The 16,303-nt window shown below is 40.3% G+C and overlaps 1 protein-coding gene across 1 annotated transcript; it reads right to left on the bottom strand.

Moving 5' to 3' along the window:
• Nucleotides 1-1,566: 1,566 nt before the first annotated feature.
• Nucleotides 1,567-3,483, bottom strand: LOC143615396 (aquaporin NIP2-1-like). The gene is made up of 5 exons (XM_077088528.1): nt 3,367-3,483; nt 3,056-3,280; nt 2,124-2,318; nt 1,968-2,029; nt 1,567-1,879 (listed from the first exon to the last, which is right to left on the bottom strand). The coding sequence occupies exons 1-5, from the start codon at nt 3,481-3,483 to the stop codon at nt 1,642-1,644; spliced, it is 837 nt and encodes a 278-aa protein (XP_076944643.1). The 3' UTR covers nt 1,567-1,641.
• Nucleotides 3,484-16,303: the final 12,820 nt, after the last annotated feature.

Raw genomic sequence — 16,303 nt, 5'->3', positions numbered from 1 at the left:
TAACTCTCTACTCCCAGACATTATACGTCACGTGACGTCCAGTCAGAGTTATGATTTTTTACAAAAATAGGGTGTCGTCATAACTCTCCACCCCCAGGCGTTATACGCCACGTGGCGCCCAGTCACTATTAATTTTATTTGTTTTTTTAAAAATAATAATTCATTTAAATAATTAAATATATAATTAAAAAACTACATTAAAATTAAAAAAAATACATTAAACTCATAAATAAAAACAATCGATTTCAACTGAGCGTAAAGACGGTGAGTCATTCAACTCAATCGGTTTCATTGCGGTAACGAAACTAAAATAAAACAAATCAAAACAGAAGCAAATTTGGCATTTGATCGGTCTCTGACACGTTTGTTATGGTATCAAAACAAAAACAAAATTGACATTTGATCGGGATTTCGTTAACCACCAAGACACCAACCCAACACCCACAAAGACACCAACCCAATATTTCTTTTTGTTAATATCACCTATTCCATTTCATTCCAAAACCAAATCAGAAACCAAACTCACCAACCCAACACCCAAGACACCTCCTCCTCCTCCTCCTCCTCCGCAGCAGCCTCCTCCGCCACCGCAAGCTCGAAGCCAAATCAGAAAACTAGGTCTCCTTCCACCATCTCCTCCGCCGCCGCAGCTGCTGTCGGACCGGAGTTACTCACTGGCCATCTCCAGAAACACTTCCACGGCTCCCAACGGTAACCCCCCACCCCCAACGGATAGTTTTTTTTATATTTGAGACAGATCTCGCGTTGTATACAAAACGTTAAAAAAAAGCCAAAACGCTCGGGGGGCGGTGTGCCCCCGACGTTATACATCAAAACGCAGCCACAACTCGACCACTACGGATGGTCTTATACAAGAATCTCTAAAAATATGTATGTGAGTGGAGAGGGAGGAGAGATGAGAGATAATATACTATAAAAAAACTAATTTAGTGGGCCATATCTAATATGGCATCTTAAAAACATCACCAAGAATCACCTCTATTGGTGATACTCTTAAAAGTATTCAAAATAGCTACACAGATATTCATATTTTTATTCATTTAGTATTATTAAACCAAAAATAGTTCAGCGTGTAAACCAGATACTTTCGTGAGCGTGCTTGATATAACAAAAGCGTTATGATCATACAATTCTGATAGGTTTATTTATACACAAATATTGATTTATACACAAATTGATTCTCACCGTTTTCATGTTAAGAATAAAATGTATTTGATCCTATTTCATATACCTTAATCAGATTTGTGGCATTATGATATTTCTACATATTGCTTTTAATTGAAGCTAATATAGAGCGCGAGTAAGTGAATTCTTTAGATCTTTTCTGCGGCTGGTAGATTTCAAGAATATCTCAGTTGTGGGCATTATGTTAAAGTCGTACGAAGGATCAACGCAAAGTTTATCGTCATCATTATATTTGACACTATTTTGGTAATCAAAATTCTATTAGTTATCACATGACATTTGGTAAATATTTATGTTTTGCTTAAACTATGATTTATTATATCTAGCTAGAGAATCAACATGTTTGATCACCCAACTATTAATATTGAAACATAGACATGTTTGTTTGAAGTTCATTAATATCTTATGACATTTTACTAGATAATATCATTACACCTAATTAAGAGAACCATTCGCTTCAAGATCTTCATCATTACTCTTCATTCTTCTAAGTTTGGAAGATGATACCAACTGAACTGGTGTATCTGTATATCGAATAAAACTGTAGCACATCACCGCTGATATGGTCCCAAATACGGGACCAATAATGTACACCCAAATAGCCTTATAGTTGTTGCTAGCTAACGCGGGTCCAATAGTGCGTGCTGGATTCATCGATCCTCCTGATACTGGTCTGCATATTAAATATGCATGCTTTGTATATTATTTGTTAACATATAAGTAGCTTATCTTATAAAGTTAATATAGTTTTAAATTTGTACCCTGCTAAGATAGAAGTAATGCATACTGCTGATCCAACTGCTAAGCCTGCTAGCTCTCCTACCTACAAGCATTATTTTTTATAAATATCTAATCTTTTTATTATGAATGTGATTTTTTTCATTTATAAATTTTTTAAATGAAACCACCCTTCTTACTGCTTTAGAATCTGTAGCGACAGCTGATGTGACAAACATCATAGAAAAAGTGACGATGATCTCCATGATCAAAGCTTGTAGGTCTGTCCCGGAAGGTGTTGTCGTGCCCAAATGTTTTACTTGTTGTAACAAGGCACGTAAGGCAAACGATGCTGATATGGACCCTATTAGTTGTGCTGCTGCGTATATAGGAACCTGTATAAATCGAGCTAGTCTGATTACATATATGACACACTGAAGTAAGTACGAGCCAATTGACTGTAGAGTTAAAGGTGAACCTAAGCTAAAACTTCTGACTGTCTCACTAAAATGAGTACGACAAGTATTTATGTATTATATGATAAAAAAATTGTTAATGGAGAGAGCCAACTCCTAGTAGGTCCTCAAGTGGTCCACATATTTTCATACAACTTCTTGTGGAAACTTTTTTAGACTTATAGTTTTAGAAATTAGAATAAACTATTAACATGCCTTATAATCTTTTTAAGTTCTTGTACTTTTAGGTAATTATTCATTCCTTCAAGAAACTCAAGTAAGTTATGATACTTTCTTTTAGAGTTAGCTCGTGTGGCAAGCGAAAATCTGTATATTTTCTCTAACAAACTTATCCTGTCACGGCGTCAATTATAGTTTTTTCACCAAACTATATTGGATTTCGTTGCCACCCAAACGAACTTGTGGAGTTCGCTTGTAGGGGTAGTAGACGGAATATAATTACAAGAACTTCTACGAAATACCTAGCAATACTTGTCTGTATTTTAAACCACCTACTAATGTATAAATTCACATAAATGGCATGGTCTTAAAGGACTTAAGTTCCCATATGTCACGTTATAGCCAAATACTATTTGATTTACGGTTTGAACATTTTGAGATGTATGGTGCCAACATAACAACGTGTTCGTGTAGGTGTTGTCTAGTTAATCAGATACCTGAACCCAAGGGAAATGTCCACCAGTAGCGAAAGCTAGTGTGACGGCAGGGTTCATGTGTGCACCCGAAATATGTCCAACAGCATAGATCATAACAGTTACAATGAGCCCACCCGCAACTGAGGCTCCAAGCTGGGACACCTTGTGGTCATCACTTGTGGTAAGTGACGCGGCTCCACATGTCACAAACACCAACAAGAATGTAGCCACCACTTCCGCTACCACCTGCTAACAAAACATGATTAAATCATACGTTATTTAACCCGTTTTAATTAAAATGGACATTTTCTTTACTAGTAACGACACCTTACCTTTCGTGAAAAACCAGGAGGGTAGTCAAGGAGGGATGATATAGAGACATTGAGCTGATGATTTTTCGATGCTTCTGCTGCGACTAATTCGTGTATATTTGGATGTATTGCCGACATGGTTACAATTACAACGGTATGTTGATATAAAACAAGACCGAGAAACTCGAAGATTATAGTTAAAAAGTGAAGAGTATCTATAATATATTATCTAAGTGCTCAAGGTTCGTATACTTATATACAATTTGCATCATCCTAGCCTTAACGGACAACACTTATTTAAATACTATGTATATAAAATATTATGAACTTGTAACGGTATCACTTTAATCTAGAAATCAATCATGTTGCTTCAATTTTGCAATATTGTGAGCTAAATTCTTTGTGGTTTCTTGTCACTCATACATAATGATATCAAAAATTAATTTCAAGAGGCTTTAGGTACCAAGTTAACTGATATCAACTACGATTTCAGTTAGCAATTGATTTTCTAATCCAATGACATGAATGTGATATTGGTTAAGACTTGAGATCTTTAAGGTTTAAAACCTGACTCAATGAGGTTTTTTTACTGCTCATGATGGTGTTTCTGAATGAGTCAGACTAATATTTTCAAATAAAGTATAAACAAGTAACACTCCGTCTCATAAAAGTTCACTCATTAGGGGTAATTCCAAATGATTTTAGGAAAAAAAAAAGTTTCTCTAAGGCCTTCCGCAGTCATGGCTTTATGCTGGCGTTTTGGTGGATTATGTCGGGGGCACCCCCCCCCCCCTTCCGGCATTTTGGTTTATTATTTTTGCGGCGTTTTGTACATAACGCGGGTGGAAGGCACGAAAATTAAAAAAAACAAAATCTTATTTCCGGCGTGCGTTTTGTACAAGTTATGACTACACCCTGTTTTATAAAAAATCATAACTCTGATTGGATGCCACGTGGCACATAACGCCCAAGGATGATGCTTTATGACTACATATGGTCTACTAGAAAACACACTACGCATTCAATTCCATTTTTAATGATTACTTTTTGAGTATATAATAACTGTAATTTACTAAAATCCAAGTCAACACTGTATGCATTTCTTTTATAACAAACAAATCTAACTATACTATTAAAGCAATAAGCTTTAAGTCCATATCTCTCCTTCCTATTGGTTGATTCTCATACTTTCTGTAGGTTCCCAGCCAGATCTACACGAGATATCGCGTTCTACGTAGGTGCAGAATCCCTACGTAAGACGTTACGAGTATAGAAAACAATACGATTAACACACGATAATCAAACACGTTGTATACCAACCTTAAACACGTGATACTATGATCACCGGATACAATACTCTCTGACTCGAATACAAAAACTCGTAAGCTATTAACTAGAATAAGCCGTAACATATAGCTTATATAGACACGACAACTTCACCTGGCATGTTCAGGCGAAGTTGTCACTAACTTCGCTTGTCTAACAAGTTCGCCTATATCAGCGAACTTGTTAGCAACTTCGCTTATACAAAACATAAAACATTACAAACGCGATTACAGACACTAGACACTGAACTACTGACATCATGCACCAACAGACTCCCCCTTGGCAGTAGCTTCATCTCTTTAGCTTCAAACACGTGTCTTGTAATCTTCAATCTTCTAGCCTCAAGCATGCACTCCTTCTCGAACACAAACCGAGACAACTCTTTGATATTTCCTCGCTTCTTCTTTCCAAGCAGGAATATAAAATATCTTCTTGTCATTCAACACCTGCAAATCAGCTTGCGATAAGTTTACCAAGTGCATCGGATCGTAAACTCTTAGAACCTCTTGTTCATCCTCGTCTTCCATCACTGCCTCAGCTGTCTCACAATCTACAAACCACCACTTTAGGTCTTTAAGCACATCCTTGGGCATTAGTTTCATCGGTACTTCTTTCAAACACCGGATCGGTTTATACTTCATGACCATCCAAGGTTTTCCATCAGCTTTCAAACCTCTATCCTTGTCTTCAACAAGTTTTCCCTTTTGTGGTTTTAACAGCTCAAATTTCTTCTCTTTTATACTTTCTTTCCAAACAATTTTCCCAATAACTCTAGCCATATTATCGTCACTTCGATTGATTAACCCCAATCTGGCTAAGTCTTTCACTTCACATTCCGGCAGTGTATTCAACGATCTTAACAGTCTTTTAAAATACTGAATACCGTCATACCTTTTAATCACGAAGAGCCTCAACTGCTCATCATAGTTCCAGCAAATAATCCCTTTCTTCGCTTCAGCATAGCCTTTAATGTTGTAACTCTTCTTAAACATTGTAGGGACCGCCGGTTTCTTCGTTTTGACGAACCACTAAGCATAGCCTTCTTTCCATCTAGGCTGCTCTTCCCATTCAGACTCATCGCTTCCAATCTGTTCACTCAAATCTGCTTTCTCAACATCTGGAATGTCATGCTCAATATTTTCCTCAACTACCCTCTTCTATCTCTGTATCAATCACAATATCTCCACCAATCTTTTCTATCACATCACTTGGCAATACATCATCATCACCAACCAAGCTATCATCCATCTCCTCTACGTCCATCAACACCACATCATCACCACCAGCTGCAGATGTCGACTCCCCCTGAGTTGTGGAAGTCCCAAGAGCTTGATCAGTTCTTGGTAGCTCACCACCTGCATCTTTCGACACATTGGGATCATCGTCTCTATCATTCCTTCTCTTGGTCCTCAACTCATCGCCTTTACAGCTCGTCTCCCCCTGAGATGCCAAGAACTCCTTCAGAGCATCTATGATCTTTCCATGTTCTACCAGCAGGGACGACTGCATCTGATTCTCTGCAACTAGGCGTTGAATAGCCTGGGTCTGGATAAGATTCACCCTTGATTGTTCTACCACGACCCGTTCAAGTGCTGCTATTCGTTCTGAGTCTGAGAGGGTTGCATCGAAATCGAACCTCATATGTGAAATGTCTTGAGTGTACTGAGGAGGGATTTCCGATGTCACCGGGACCTCAGAAGTAGAAATAGACGTAACCGCAGGTGGTATCGTCACCGATAGCTTTGCAGTGGCCACAACAGTCGACTCTATAAATTGTGCCACGACCTCCGATGGAGTAACAGTCGGAGGCGGCAATGAAACTATTTCCGGAGCCGAAAGTTGGAAAGTAGTGGGTGGGAGGCCAAATGTAGATGAGGTAGCCACCACGGGAACACCCGTAGCGCTTGGCCTTGTAACCTGTAGTGATGAGGGAACCATTGTCATACCGGATAGTGCTGGTGGAATGAAACGTACCACCCTAGAGCTCTCACCGGCTCCTGATCCTGCACCTATCCGTTCCCTTCTTGACCTCCTTATCAACTGTTGTACCTCTTCCTCATAGTCTGACTCGTCATCATCATCTGTTCTCTTTCTTTTCCCATGTAGTCTTTCTCGAGTCACCATAATCCTTCTCGCCTCTGCCACTTCATCATCAGAATCAGAACCGGCCACCGTAGCAGCTGTTCTAGTAACATTCACAGTCGACACTTGGGCTACCGAGACCTGTACATTTTCCTCTGGATCCACCCGATCCATATCAAAGAAGCCTTGACCACCAAATTCTGCATCAAGGTCCACGTCCTCCTCCGGTGACACAACAGGAGCAGAAGGTATAGCTTGAGGTGCTCCTGCCTGTTGTGGTGCCGGGTCCCTAAACTCATCCCCACGAGCAGGCACATACCCCGGGTTGATTAAGTACCCAAAGAGTGGAGTATGGCGAGGACGAAGCTCAGGTTTGCTCCTCGCACTGGAGGATCTGCATTGGGCGAAGATCCGTTTGTTCACACTCTCAACATATCGGATCGGACGGCGCTGAGGAAGCGTCGGAGCAACATGATTCAAGATCATTTGAAGGAATCTTGGATACATGATGAACCGCTCACGCGCCATCGCTCTTCGTTGACGATCAATCTCATAAAAGACCATCTGACTAAAGCTGAATCGCTTGTTGTATGTCAGAGCAGTCATTGCTGACTGCATGGTCGCGCCCATGTCATCAGTGCCCGCCTTTCTCCCTGACATGCATACTATCATAACATGCATGAGAAAGCGCCACTGGTCAAGTAGAAAGCCTTTCCTCCTCTGCGTATCCCCTAAGGGACCAGAGTATCCCATCCTCAAAAACGCTCCATCACGGAAAGGAGCTACAAACTCGGTTGGGTCATCCCTTGTCTCGTTCCCAAAACGTAAAGCCGCCCGGATTTGTTCAGAAGAGAACTGAACAATATGATTATTGACGGTTGCGCGCATCACCGGGGGTTCGACTCTACAGTCGTATTCCACGGTCTGCCAGAAATCCTCAATGTTGGGTAAGGATATCGGCAGAGTTGTTGTAATGGCGTGGAATATTCTCGAGCGTAACAGAAATGTGATGATTTCGCGGAAATCATCAACTCCGCTCGCCTCCGGGTCTAAGGTGATATACATGTTGTGACCCGGGAAAAACTGTCTCTGGTGATCACCTCCGTCATCACCGCCTGCACCACCTGCTCCAATAACAGCAGCCATATCTGCAACAAACAGGTTAAGTTAGATAAACATCAAAGCGAATCACAAGTTCGCCTGTTACCATGAGCGAAGTTGTGATCAATTCTGTATAGGCGAAGTTAAAGGTGAGGCGAAGTTGGGAAACAACTTCGCTTCAACTTGAACTTCGTCTGATAATAGATAAGTAACATGGTCCAGGCGAAGTTAGGGATAACTTCGCCTAATCACAACATCGCCTCATAAACTGTTTCAAAATCAATAATCAGGCGAAGTTACGGATAACTTCGCCTAAACTGTAACTTCGCCGAATTCGAATCGGCAACAGTTAGGTTTTTCCAACGAGGTGAATCGGGTCAATTTGGAGATTGCGGACTCCGTAAAACTTGATTTTATGAAGATTTGGACGTTTAGGTTGATTACTACCACGTGAAAACATGTTTGAAATCGGGTGTTTAAGGTTTCGAAACACGAAGTTGTTAATCGGGTCGATACGACCTCTGAAAAACATTAATGAACGAGATTATATGAGTCGATTACCCTACACACCTTTAATCGGACTCGAAATTTGAACAAGAAACACGGATGAATCGAAGTTGTAAGTTCGCCTAGGTTTCTGTGAGTATAAGTTCGCTGGGTTTTGAAATAAATGAACAGTTTGACTATAAAACTTCTTTATATAGGGTCAAAACTTTACAGGCGAAGTTGTGGATAACTTCGCCTATTGCAGGCGAAGTTAGGCACAACTTCGCTGGTATTAAAATTTTCAAAACAAACCCCTATAATTTGAACAATTTGCAATTAAGTTAGAAAACATCCTTTAAAGCGTTAAATGATACGATCAAGACCAAGTAACCAGGTATAAAATCAAACAATTATAAAAGTAACAAAAATTTGAAAAATTAAAGTACACGGGATCAAATTTCAGTCTCAACAGGGACTACCATGTTTTAGAAAAGATCCGAACAGGAATCATACTAATTTCGTGACTGTCACACCGATCCGTGTTCAGCTGTATTATGACATAAAGAAACAGGTTGTAAGCAGGTAATCTACTTAAAATAGTTTTCATCATTTATGTGATACGAGTTAGGTTCAATTAAGCTCAAAACTTAAGTGGGCAACAACTCAGAGATTATGATGCCTCCTATCTATTCTCAAGGCGTATTTGGCTTTCCCCAAGTCACCCCGAATTGACCTCAACCCGTAGTGTCTGATTAAGTAGTAATTACTCTTCGATCTTAGACTCTGCTTCCCGTTCACCTTCTTGTGTCTTGATTGATAATCATTATCATTATGAACTCTAGAATTTTATTTTTTTTTTATTATTTTTTTTTTAATCTAACATGTATATACACAACTTCAAGTAGAAAATAACTGCAAGTCCCGAATCTGGATCACTGCAGTGTCTTGACACGCTATCTTCACGGGAATCAGAACACTCACGGGCTCGTGTATGACTGGGTAATCGCTTTTCTGCCTATCATTCGGAAAGATATGTATGAAGACATGCACAACTCTTAAGAAGTTTCCACAAAAAATCGAGTAGATTTAGTTAGTATCACTTCTACTTTTACGCACCATAAAAAGCTACCATGACATACAATGACTGTTCTCAAGTCTTTTAAGCCTAATAACTTCACTAGTTAAGCACACAGAATCAGTATATCTATCACTTTCCAAGGTTGGATCAATTTTCTGTTAAACATAGTAAAGTAACTTCTTACGAAGTAGTAGACTTGAAAAATAATTTCATTTCCCAAAAAGAAAAAATTTAACTTCTATCGCCCCGACCAAATCAAAGTCTTCAGGTTAACGGCTATCCCGAAGATCCAATGGATCAGCTGGACCGACCACATACTAGTATGTGTCCTTCTAACTAATTTTGATCTACTAATTTTCGGCGAAAGAATGAAAACACATCATAAACCGCCCCGGTCACTCTCAGTCATCTGGTTAATGGCTATCCTCAGATTCTACAAGTAGAAATGAGGACCAAACATATCCGAAGAAATGTCCATCAAACTAAGGCAACCGACATAATTCTAAGCGATATTGACGTTTTTTTTTTTTTTAAACAAACATAGAAAGCACGGTTTCTCGGGATTGATCATCCCATTCAGCTCAACAAGGTTTTGAAATCTAGATTTGCCAAACGCTTTCATGAACAAGTCAGCGAAATTATCTAACGTGTCAACCTTCTCGAGCACAATCAGTTTCTTCTCAGCACAATCCCGTATAAAATGATGACGTATGTCAATATGTTTAGTTTTACTGTGCTTTACGGGATTGTTAGTTACTGAGATAGCAGCTGAGTTATCAATGCAAATAGGAGTAAGTGAGAAATTCAGACCATAGTCGCGCAACTGTTGTTGAATCCAAAGAACCTGGGAGCAGCAGTTGGATGCTGCCATGTATTCTGCTTCACAGGTTGAAATTGCGACTGAAGTCTGCTTCTTGCATTGCCACGACACCAATCTGCCACCAAGAAACTGACATCCACCAGTTGTAGACTTCCGACTCTGATTGCACCCTCCATAATCAGAATCTGTGTAAGCGACTAGCTCCAAGTCTCCTCCTCTCGGATACCACAACCCCAGCTTCGGCTTGCCTTTGAGATACCGCAGTATCCTCTTCGCACCCTTCAAATGAGATTCTTTTGGGTTTGCCTGAAAGCGTGCACAAAGACAAACAGCAAACATTATATCAGGCCTAGAAGCAGTTAAGTACATTAAAGAACCTATAATAGCCCGATATTGGGTTGGGTCCACATCTGCATCGTTGTCTGAATCAGCACCCAATTTGTGATTGACGCAGACTGGAGTATCATATGGAGTGCTGTCCTCCATCTTGAAGCGTTTGAGAACATCATGGATATACTTTGTCTGATGAATGAACATCCCGTCTTTCTTCTGATCAACCTGCAATCCTAAAAAGAAAGTTAGTTCACCCATAGCACTCATTTCAAATCTCTTCTTCATGACGGCCTCAAACTCCTGACACATGGCGACCTTTGATGCAGCAAAGATAATGTCGTCCACGTAGACTTGCACCAGCAGAAAGTCGCTTCCTTTTCTCTTGAAGAACAACGTGCTATCAATCTTACCTCTTTCAAACTCATTCCCAAGCAAGTAATCGGATAACGTTGAGTACCAGGCACGAGGTGCCTGATGTAGTCCATACAGCGCTTTACTTAGCTTGTACACGTGATCAGGAAAGTCAGGGTCAGGAAAACCCGGAGGTTGCTCAACGTACACAACCTCATCGACTTTACCATTTAGGAACGCGCTCTTCACATCCAACTGAAAAACTTTCATCTCCTTATGAGCAGCAAATGCCAAAAACAGTCGAATGGCTTCCAATCTTGCCACAGGAGCAAATACTTCATTGTAATCAATCCCCTCTTGCTGATTAAATCCTTTAACAACCAGCCTCGCCTTTTTCCTGATAACAACTCCTTTCTCATCTCTCTTACATTTGAAGACCCACTTCGTGCCTATCGCATGCACATTCTTCGGTTTTTCAACCAAATTCCATACTTCCATTTTCTTAAACTGAGCTAACTCTTCTTGCATAGCTTCGACCCACGAGCTGTCCTTAAGAGCCATTTGATAGTTCTTTGGTTCAATCTGGCTGATGAAGCAGGTGTACAAGCATTCGTTGATAATGCCCGTGTCTTTAATGCTTGTGTAAACACAGGTGTGCTCATTCAAGCTTTGTCTTGTTTGTACACCGGCGGACGGATCACCTATCACATTCTCCAAAGGATGATCTTTGTGAATTCTCGTAGTCGGAACCGAACTGACATTTAGATTATCTTCCAAGTTCGAAGATAGCTCATCCATGGTTGTTTGATGTTGAGAGTGAAACGGATTGATGAATTCCTCTTCAGTAGAGGCAGCAGGGGTATTGACAACATTTGACGAGGAAGGCTGACATTCATCATACTGTGGTCTTTGCACCAAAGTGTCTTCCTCATCGCATATCATCTTCGTAGCAATTCGTTCCTCAACTTCTGCAAAATCCAAATAAGGTATGTTAAAAGATTTAAAGAGTCTATCATAGTCGAAAACCCCAGCGGGTCCCGTGCTTGGTTTTGGTGATTTGTAACTTGTGATATCAGTGTTACACACCACCTCAACCTTGCTGTTCGATGTATTAAAGACCCGTCTGTTGGGAGTCCCAACAACGTATCCGACTAAGATTCCTTCGTCGGCTACTTCACCAAATTTAGAATTGGTCTTTAATATCAAACACGGGGACCCGAATGGTTCAAGACCACTCAAGTTGGGCTTTCTCCCATGCATTAGTTCATAACAGGTTTTATTTAATCTTTTAACAGTTAACACTCTATTAAGGATATAACAGTCTGTTGCAACAGCTTCAGCCCAAAACACCACAGGAAGTTGCGAATCAGCCAGCATGGTTCTGGCTCCTTCAATTAAAGTTCTGTTCTTCCTCTCAGCCACTCCATTTTGTTGCAGAGTATACGGTGCGCTGTATTGGTGTTCAATCCCCTTCTGTAGGCAGAAGATCTCCATCTGATAGTTCTTGAACTCAGTCCCATTGTCACTCCTGATGTATTTAACTCTTTTTCCCATAATGTTCTCAACTTTAGTAATCAAATTTATTACCATCTGAACAGTTTCATCCTTCGACTTCAGGAAATATACCCACGAGTATCGAGAAAAATCATCAAATATCACCAAGCAGTACGATGTTCCCCCTAGACTTTTTACATTCACGGGACCGAAGAGATCCATATGAAGTAATTCTAGGGTACTGACAATTGAATTGACCTTCTTGGTGAGATGGGATTTCTTGTGTTGCTTTCCCTTCTTGCATGATAAGCATTTGTCTTCGAAGTTGAAATTCTTCAAGGGAACCCCCAACACAAGCCCATTTTTGACAAGGTAGTTCATCTTACGAAGATGAATGTGCCCCATTCTCCTATGCCATAATTCGGACTCTGATTCAGTCGCTTTCGACAAAAGACACGATTCTTCAGTGGCCATTTCAGTAGACCTCATATCCATGATATACGTATTCTTCACTCTTGGAGCCTTCATAACAATCCAGTCCTCTGGTATCTTAAAACCAGGATACAACACTATCGCCTCATTCTTCGTGAAATGCACGGTATAATCCTTGTCACAGATCTGCGAAACACTCAGCAGATTGTGCTTCAGTTCTTCAACAAAGTTAACTTTCTCTAGCGTCATCTTCCCGTTAGTCACAGTCCCAATTCCTGTGATCTTTCCACCGCTCTCTCCTGCGAAACTCACTCTACCACCTTGAACAGGTTTCCAGTCTTGTAACAATTTCTTGTTACCCGTCATGTGCCGGGAACAGCCGTTATCCACAACCCATTGATTGTTGGCAGCCCTGTTCAACTGTTCCTGCACGATTAAAGCAGAGAGTTAAAATCTGGGGACCCAAGACCTCTTGGTCTTGGGTCGATACATCCCGTACCTTGGCTGTCCAAAGTTAGTATCATAATCATTTCTGTGAGTCCTAACAGGATACCTTCTTGTGGATTGTCTATGAGGCCATCCAAACCGTCTTGAATTAAATGAATTATTAGTTATGTTTTGGGTGTTACCAGTGAAAAACTGAGATCTATTTCTTTGAAAACCTGGATTAGTCCATTTTCTGAAATTCGATGGGTTTTCAGTTTTATCATTAAATTGATTACTGTTAGCTCTTTTCTCAGATTTTAAAGGCCTCACACCTCTGAATTTTTGCTTCAGAGGGCAATCAGCAACAAGATGTCCTAGTTGATTACATCTAAAACAACACCTGTTTTCAACTTTCTTATCAAAAGTTGTCTTAGATGTTGAGGCTGTATTACTGCCCGTTTGTCTCACATATGGTGGGACATACGGGTTTAGTGGAGACTTCTTTTCAGATGTTTTCTTTTTCTCTCCACTTTTTGGTAACACTTCCTCTTGATTTGTCTCACTCGACTCAGAAGACTTGTCCGAGTTAGATGAGACAGGACTCGGAGCAGAAATCTTAACACTTGCAACAGGCTTACTAACTTCTGGTTCTTTAGTAGTAACATGAACTGGAACTGTCTGACCATAGTCAACATCGACAGATTTCTGATTACTAGGGATAAAAGTGTAATTATGATTGAAAGGTGGTGGAACTTCATGATAACCAATTCCTCCCCTTTTTGGGGAACCTTGATCACTAACGAGGTGATCAAGTATAGCGGAGGAATTTCTGAATTGCTCCAGTTTTCTGTTAAGTTCCACCACTTTTACCTGGTGATCAGCTATCTGTTTTTCCCTATCAGCTATTAGTTTGGTTTTCTCTTCTAGAACCTCATAGCTAAGATCAATCACTTTAATTTTTTCAGCAAGCTTTGCTTTAAGACTTTTAATATCTGTTTCACTAGCTTTAATTTTTACTTTGTAACTATTTTCTCTAGCTTTAGTGAAATGATGATCTTCTTTTAAAGTTTTATATTGCGCATCCAAACTAACAAACTGATCAGTTAGAGTTGTCAGTTGTTCAGACAGATGTTCACACTTAGTACAAGGGAGTTCGGTACTTACCTCGGAGAGCTGGTCTGCTACATCTGCCATGTACGCTTCATTTTCGCCAGTTCCCTTCTCACTATCTGCATTTTCAATGTTTGCCAAGTTGGCCTGTTCAAATACTTCTTCAACATGCAGATTCCAGTTGTACTCCTCGTTCTGTCTGGAAATCATGGCTCTAAAGTCATTACCACTACCACTTTGCTGTGTAGATATGTTCTGACTGCGTTCTACACGTTCATTCTTGCATTCTTTTGCAAAGTGGCCATTCTGCTGACAGTTGTAGCAGCGAACCTTCGACTTATCAAACCCTGGCCTCTCTCCGACAAACTTCCTGCCAGTCTTCTTCATGAACCTCTTTACCCTTCTCACTATCATGGCCATCTGCCACTGCAGATCCATCTCCTCCAGATCATCAGCATCGATCTGGTCATAGTCTTCATCCAAAACTGCAGGATCAACGATCTTACCCTGAATGTAGTTCTCATATGAAGCAATAAAAGATGCATAGAGAGCAAACTGCTGTTCAGCAGATTTGACACTCATGGGCATCTTCGAGTAGTTGTTGTTTGAAACACTTGGGGAATAACTACTCTTGGTCGCTTGAGGTTGAGAAGCATTTGACCCTCCAGCTACATAGCACACATCACCGTTCATGTTGAGAGATACATGTCCCTCATGTGTTGAGCTCGCGCCTGACTCTCCCTTAGAGTAATAAGCAGATGATTCAGTTTTCGAACTTGATCCAGAGTTAACCTTTGCACCATACATACCCGGATCTTGAACCTGATCGGTAGGTGTCTCCTTTGGTACCATGTTCAGTTCAAACGTTCTTAGCTTGTTAACTGCTGTCTCCAGGTCATAGTCAGCAAAGTCTTTATCTTCTCTCATCAACACTGTATACATCTCCCATTTTGGTGGGAGAGCATCAAGAAGCTTCTCAACAATCTCATCTTCTTTGTATGCGATTGAATAGTTGCTGAGTTCAGTCATCAAATGATAATATCTAGTGATGATATCATCAAGTGATTCATTTTTCAGATACTTGAAGACCGAGAATTGGGTTTTTAGAAGTTTAATCTTCGAAGCACGAATTCCCACATTGCCCTCAAACCGGTTCTCAAGTGCTTTCCAAAGCTCTCTAGTAGTCTTGTATTTTCTGAAAGTGTGCAGAATCTCTTTTGGAAGAGCCATTGTAATTGCTGCATGAGCTTTGCTTTCGGCTTCATACATTTTCTTCTCTTCATCTTCCATTTCTTTGTACTTCTTGATCTGATCACGACCTTCATACTCAGTAGTATGTGGAATGTAACCATCTTGTATACACACCCACATCTTGGCATCTTGATACTTGACATATTGTTCAAAACGATCTTTCCACGCTACATAATCCGTTTTCTTAAGCATCTTAGGTGCTTTTGTAGCCGAACCAGCTTCTACTTCCATCTTTACTAGTTCAGTAATGTTTATCGAAGACATCTTTCTCAAAACTCAAAGAAATCCGAAAATAAAAAATTTTATTTTCAAACAGCTCTGTAGGCGAAGTTGTTGATAACTTCGCTTAAAACTTAACTTCGCGTGAATTTGTAACTTCGCTCACTTTCTTAAATTCGCTGGATTGGCGAACTTGAGAATAACTTCGCTTAATCTGAGCGAACTTGGGAGTTAGGCGAAGTTGTGGGTAACTTCGCTTGAGGTAAGCGAACTTGAAGAGGTAGGCGAAGTTGTGGATAACTTCGCTTAACCTTATATCTTCGCCGAAACCCTACTAACAGTGACGGCAACTTCGCCTGATGAACACGAAGTTTCTACAGATTTGATTTCTGGGTTTTTCGAGGTTTTTGAAGGTGTTATGGGTTGTTTAAGATTGTAGGAGGAGAGTA

Source organism: Bidens hawaiensis, unplaced genomic scaffold (assembly GCF_021521415.1).
Source record: "Bidens hawaiensis isolate Kalapana, Puna unplaced genomic scaffold, B.hawaiensis_p1.1 tig00042848_1, whole genome shotgun sequence".
Taxonomy (NCBI): domain Eukaryota; kingdom Viridiplantae; phylum Streptophyta; class Magnoliopsida; order Asterales; family Asteraceae; genus Bidens; species Bidens hawaiensis.
This window is presented reverse-complemented; position numbering and strand designations above follow the sequence as displayed.